The 6,277-nt window shown below is 65.4% G+C and overlaps 1 protein-coding gene across 1 annotated transcript; it reads right to left on the reverse strand.

Annotated features, from left to right (window-relative positions):
- Positions 1-223: 223 nt before the first annotated feature.
- Positions 224-5,963, reverse strand: PCSK4 (proprotein convertase subtilisin/kexin type 4; the record flags this gene model as incomplete). Its single annotated transcript, XM_084249224.1, has 13 exons — positions 224-266; positions 970-1,149; positions 1,447-1,564; positions 1,629-1,732; positions 1,806-1,906; positions 2,592-2,804; positions 2,879-3,051; positions 3,303-3,391; positions 3,481-3,557; positions 3,635-3,763; positions 3,835-3,927; positions 5,380-5,484; positions 5,769-5,963. 13 exons carry the CDS (start codon positions 5,961-5,963, stop codon positions 224-226), a joined length of 1,620 nt encoding a protein of 539 aa, XP_084105350.1.
- Between the last annotated feature and the right edge of the window lie 314 nt (positions 5,964-6,277).

A 6,277-nucleotide genomic window follows, 5' to 3' on the forward strand; every position in this document is an offset into this window, starting at 1 on the left:
GTGGCATTCTGTACGGGGGACATGGACACAGGTTTCAGATGGTGGCCACTGCCCTGGTCCACCCTCCCACCCCAGGGCGCACACGCACACTGCCCACCGGTGTCACCTCCCATCAAGTGGGCCATGCCGCGCCGGGCACTCACCCTGGCACAGCCCCTCTGTGTCCCGCTGCACACACGCGCTGCTGGTCACCTGGGGGCCTTTGGGCCGCGCTGTCATGTCCTCAGCCGTCCCGTAGAGCAGCAGCGTGTAGCGGTACAGTGTCCCTGGGCAGGGGTCACGGTGGGCACAGGGAGGACGGGGAGAGGCTGTTGGAGGCCTGTTCCTGCCATTCTGGTGTCCCTCTCCCCAGGGGCCCCCACCCTACCCTGGCCACCCACGCCCCAGTGGCGCCCTTGCCATTGAACTCCCACAGCCTGCTGATAACTGAACATGCTCTTCTTCCTGGTGGCAACACACCTACTGTGTGCTGGGAAGTGAACGCCTACTGTGTGCTGGTGTCTGGAACCTAGTTCTCCCTGGCGAGCAGCATACCCACTGTGCCCTGGCACTGACACCTGCTGTGCTCAGTCTCCCCAAGGAGACCAGGGGCGCCCCTGTGAAGTGGGGTGTGAGGCCCGCTCCAGAACCTGTGGAGAGGCCGGGGGTTGAGTCCCCAGCCAGTGCCCGGCGCTCACCCGTGTTGAAATAGTAGCCCTTGTTTTCCAGGCCCAGGGTCCACGTGCCCCGCGGGTCCTCATCCCAGAAGTGGGTGGACATGAAGATCCAGTTGTTGTAGCCTTGGCCGCTGACATCGAAGGGCCTGGGGCGGGGGGCGGGGGGGAGGAGAGGGGCTTCAAAACCACAGTTGGGAAGGTCCACACCGAGAAGTGAGTGTCTGGTGTGACGCCCCATGGGGCAGGGGCGGGGTCCAGCTGGGTGCCTCTCTGTGACGCAGCCCCTTCCCCACACCACGGTCCCCGCGCGCACCTGACGGCCACGAGCGTGGAGCGGGTGCCCATGGGGCTGGTGAGGGAGATCTCCAGGTCCCCCCGGCGGCTGTAGGCCAGGGACAGCTGCACCTGCACGTGCTCCAGGGAGCGGATGTGGTTGGGGCGGCCGGCGCAGGCGGACACGTTCCTCTTCACGCGCATCACGGGGAGGATGGGTCTGGAGGTGGCATGTGGGGTGAGGGTGCTTCTTGCCAGCCAGCAGGCATGAGCAGCCAGAGGTGGGGTCTGCGCCGAGCATGGGGCCAACCCTCTTGTTTTACAGAGGGGGAACCTGAGGCCTCGGGGCTGCCTCCCACGTTTACCCCGAAGGCAGATGGGGTGGAGGGAGGTGAGAGGCGGGGGTCTGGGCGGTGGAGGCGTGCGGATTCGGGAAGGGTCGGGGTGACAGGTGCGGGGGCCGGGAGAAGGGACAGGTGGGGGATGCTGGGCCGGCAGAAGCCCCGGAGGCGCTCACCTGGGAGTGTGCAGGACCCGGAGGGTGCACTTCTGCTGGGGCAGTGTGGGCAGCCATTCCCGCGCTGTGCTCACCAGCAGCGCCGCGTCCAGCAGCCCGTAGCCGTAGTGGTGGCTCACTGCAGGGGGGCTTCGTTACCGCCCTGTGCGTGTGGTGCCCCCATCGACCCAGTCCCCACTCACCTTGGCGCCCCACGCCGTTGATCGCCCAGTCCTCGGCCTGGAGCTGCGCCGGCCTGGATGCCCGGACAACCAGGTGCTGCATGTCCCTCCACGTCAGCAAGGGGCTGGGGGCGGCAGGTGGGTGAGCGGGGGCCCTAGGGGGGTGGGGCAGGAGGCAGGGCCCCCACAGTCACCTACTTGGCCTGCAGAGCCAGGGCAATCATGCCTGCAGCCAGAGGGGCCGACGCCGAGGTGCCCGTATGTTTGTCTGTGCACTGGTGGTGCAGGTCCGTGGTGACCTGGGGGCAGAGAGGGGACGGAGGGCCTGGCACGTGAAAGCCTGGCACTTGGGCAGAAATCCACGGACTAGGTTTACAAGCTGTCAGGAGGTTGGGGCCTTCCTGGTGGTGCAGGGGTTCAGTCTCGGTGCTATCAAGCTATTGCCAGCCACTGCGGCCTGAGTTCCATCTGGTACAGCGAGGCCTGGGCCAGGGAGCTACCCACATGGCGCGGCAGACCTTTCCTGTCTCCCCGCTGCTCCCCTCAGCAGTGGATTTCAGTGGATCCGCCTGTTCTGCTCCCCACTCTGTCTCTGGTGAATCCTCTCCCCCCGCCTCAGGGCTACACCCCAGCTCTTGGATGCATGCATAAATAAAAATAAATATTTAAAAAACTACATATCAGGAGGCCCCTCTGATGCAGGGCTCTGAGCAGAGCCGGGGGGCAAGATAGGGGCGTCATGGGCAGTGCTCAGAGCTTGAGAGGAGAGGGCTCCAGCGGCCAAAGGCAGCCCGGGAGGAGGGAAGGTGGGGGGCAAGAGGGAAGGTGGGGGACCGGGAGTTTCGGTGGGGCAGGCGTGCTGCTGGGGCTGGGCTGGGCGAGGGGGCGCGCCAGGGTCAGAGGCCCTCGAGTTAGGGTTGGGTGGCTGCAGCGGTCAGGTCAGGAGACGCGGGGCCCGGTGGTGTGGGGTGCGCCTCCGCTTACGATCTGGGGGTCGGTGACGACGCCGCTGCTGTAGGTGGTGGTGAGCGTGGAGGCGCAGGCCTCGCTGTACCAGGGCACGCGGCCCCGCCGGGTGGTGCTGCCCACGGACAGCGTGTGGACGCTGTTGGTGTAGCCGTCGCAGTTGCAGTTGTCGTAGTGCAGCCCGCCGTTGCCCGACGCCCAGACGAACAGCGTGCCCCGTCCTCCGCGGCCCTGGAGACGGGCAGGCGTGGGTGCGCGGCACGCGGGCGCGGTCCACCTGTCCGCCAGCCTGCGGCGCGGCTCACCTTGGTCACGCCGCGCCGGAAGGCCTCTCGGGTGAGGATGCCCGGGCCGTCCACCGTGCGCCCGTCGTCCTCGGGGCCCCAGCTGGCGCTGTAGATGTGGATGTGCTGGGGCTGCAGGCTCAGCGACTGGGCCTCAATGACGTCGGTGATGGTGCCGTCCAGCATGCGCACACCTGCGCGGCAGCCATCCTAGGCCACGGCCCGCCCGCCGACCCCGCTCTGGGCTCCCCGGGCCTAGGCCATCCCTCCCCACGCTGGGCCCCCGCCCTGATGGGAAGGCTCGGGCACCCCGCTCTCCTTCCCGGCCTGTCAGCTTCCTCTGCTCCCCTCCAGCATTCCCTGCCACCCCCTGCCACCCGGGGTGCCAAGAGCAGCAGGAAGGAGCCTGGGGCTGAGAACAGTGCCCCTGGGGGACCCTGGGTACCTCCAATTCGGGCATTGTAGGCAACACCTGCACCACAGAACCCATTGTTCGCTATCGCTGCCACCTCCCCGGCACAGCGGGTCCCGTGCCTGGCGCGGGGCAGACGGGATGAGCCATCACAGCCCCCGTTCCCAGCGCCCCGGGACTACCCCCCTGCCAAGTGGGACCCTGGGCTCACCGGTTCTCGTCGCTGGGCGTGTAGCGGGGCTGGGGGTCCGGGTCATAGTCATTGAAGTCGTAGCTGGCCAGGGGGTCCTGAGGACAGGGTGGGGATGAGAGGGGCTGGAGCCAGCGTGGGCCCTGGCACCCCACGCCGGCGCCCGCAAGCTCACGTAGTTGGCCCAGAGGTCCGGGTGATCTTTCTCGATGCCATCATCCAGGATGGAGACCACGATGCCCTGACCCGTCAGCCCCTGGCTCCAAACCTGCAGGATGTTCAGGTCTGGCTGCGCCTCGCTGTTCTGTGAGGGGCAGGGCCGGGGTCAGCGGGCTCCACCTTGCTGCCTGGCCCACCCCAGCCCAGACCACTCACCATGTACCACTGCTTGGAAAACCAGGGGTCCGTGGGCACCACCAAGGAGCGCTTCACCCGCCGCCGCAGTGTCTGCTGCTCGAACCACTGCACCTGCAGGGGGCATGCTGCGGGAGGGCGCAGGACCCCATGCTCCCCGCCTGCTGGCCTGCAGGGCCCCTGCAGCCAGCCAGCCCCTGCCAGCCCTCCTGCGCTCACCCTTCCGCTTTGGACAGCCTGCCCCCCTGGCCAGGGGGACCATCCCTCTGAGCCTGCCCCACCCTTTCCCTGTCAGAGGGCCCCAGTCCACTTCCAGGGTCTGCACCGCCTCTTCCCAGTCACCCCGCCGAGGGGCAAGTGTGCAGGAATGAGGCTGGAGGGAGCGGATGTGTGTCGGGACTGTGCAGCGCTTGCCCCGGGCCCTGGTGACGTGGGCTGGGATGGGGAGGGAGGTCGGAGAGTTATCTAGGGTTGTGGGGTCCCCAACTCTGCCCCTTTTTCTATACTTATTCTGAGCCTTCTGCCCATGGCCTGCCCATGGGGGCACTTCACATTCCACTCCCCGGGGCAGGGCGCCCCGCATGTGCACACCAGCCTCCTCCTGGCGTCCAGCTGACCCACTGCCTCTGCTGCCCACCCATTCTGCCGAGATCTCTCCAGGGTCCTCTCCAGGGCCCCTCGCCCCCCACAGCCCCTCCCCTGCAGCACTGTGGTGGTCTCCCCTCAGGCCTTACACCAGCCCTCTGCCTCCCTTAGGCAGCTTCTCAGACCTTTGCTCTTCCTCTTCCTTGTCAATCTCCTACTCCCTCCCATGTTAGCAATCCGAGTGTCTTCTGCCCTTAGCCCTACTTTTGGGAGCTGGCCCTGATTTCTCTTTCTCCCACACATTTAATCCATCAACAAGTCATGGTCTCTCTCCTGCAGGCCCCATCTGATCTGAATCCAACAACATCTCTCTGTCACCAATGCTCACAGCAGGTTTCCAGCTGTGCCGCCTCTGCCTCCCTGCCCATCAGTGATCCCCTCCCCCCACCATCCATCTCCTGTTGTGGCTCCCAGGGGCTGGCCAGACTCTGCCCGAGCTCCTAGGCTTGACACCTCGGGCCTTTCCCCAATCTGGTCCAGTCACCTGAGTGTCTAGAGACTGGAATATTGTCCCAGCTCAGCCAGGGCTTCACCAGTGACACAAGCAAGGGTCCCACTCTTTGCTACATTTCTTCTTCCATGAGAGGGGTCACTTCCCTTCCATCCATCCCAGGAGCTAGAGGATGGGGAGGAATTTTATCTGCCCCTTGACTTGGGTACCCAGGCACCTCAATCTTTCAGGGTGAGCTGGAGGAGGGAATGGGGAAACAACAAGAAATGCAATGGTGTGCCAGGCCCTGAGGAGACCGGTTGCTCTTCATTGATCTCCCCATTGATCTCCCTATTATATAGGACGGGGCCAAGTTTAAACTGAGATAGAGACCAGATAACTTGCTGAAGGTCACACAACCATTCATAACAATCACAAGGATAACAGGAGGTGCTGAGGCCCCTTGGAGGCAGCCTCCAGGCCAGGCTCACCTTGGGGTCTTTCTTCAGGCGCAGGCAGTGGCCCCAGTGCGGGGTCAGGGACCGCTGGACCACCCCCCGGTGCCGAAGATGGAAGTACTGGCTGTCAGGGAAGATCTGGGAAAGTGGGCGGGAAGGGGGGGAGCTACGTTGCTGGGACCTGGCTGCCCTGATGGAGGCCCGCACAGAGAGGGCTCCCCCCTTGCTTACATCCACCCCTAACCAGGTGCCCAGATGGGGACTCCAGGAACCCTCAGGGGGTCCCCAGAACCTAAAGTTGGCTGAGGCAGAGCTGGGCTGTGTATTCTTGATATTTAGGGGACCTGGGAGGACCCTTCTGTCTGTCCCAGTCTGGGGTCCTCCAGCCCCCCACCCCTTCCGGTCCGCCTGGGTCTGCCCACCTGCCCCAGGTTGACGTAGCCGAATTTGCGCGCCAGGCGCTCGGCCTCCTGGTAACCCTGGGACACCCGCACGGCCCAGCTGCTGACATAGATGGGGGCCCGTGCCGAGGCCCACCCCACAGCCGGGGGGCCAAGGAGGGCCAAGCCCAGGGCCAAGGTCAGGTGCAGCCAGAGCTCAGTCCGGGGGGGCCGCATGGAGGCGGGGGCGGGGCCTGGGCGGGGCCACAGAAAGCCCCTCCCCCCGTCCAAACCGCCGAGTCGGCCCAGGCGCCAGCCCCGCCCCCGGCGCCATAGCAACCCCTGAAAGTTTCAACTCCCAGGGGTCCTTGCGGCTTTCCCCCCACGCCCGCCCCTTGAGGGGCGCCAAGATCCAACAGTGGATGAGGGGAGCACACCCTGCCTCCTTGATGTTCCGTAGACCCAAACTCTCTGGGCCCTCAGTCTCCCATTTGCGCAATGACCCAAATCTGATCATAGGGTCGGGTTCACTGGTTTTATAATTGGCCCCA

This window comes from Talpa europaea (genome assembly GCF_964194135.1).
Source record: "Talpa europaea genome assembly, chromosome: 12".
Classification (NCBI taxonomy): domain Eukaryota; kingdom Metazoa; phylum Chordata; class Mammalia; order Eulipotyphla; family Talpidae; genus Talpa; species Talpa europaea.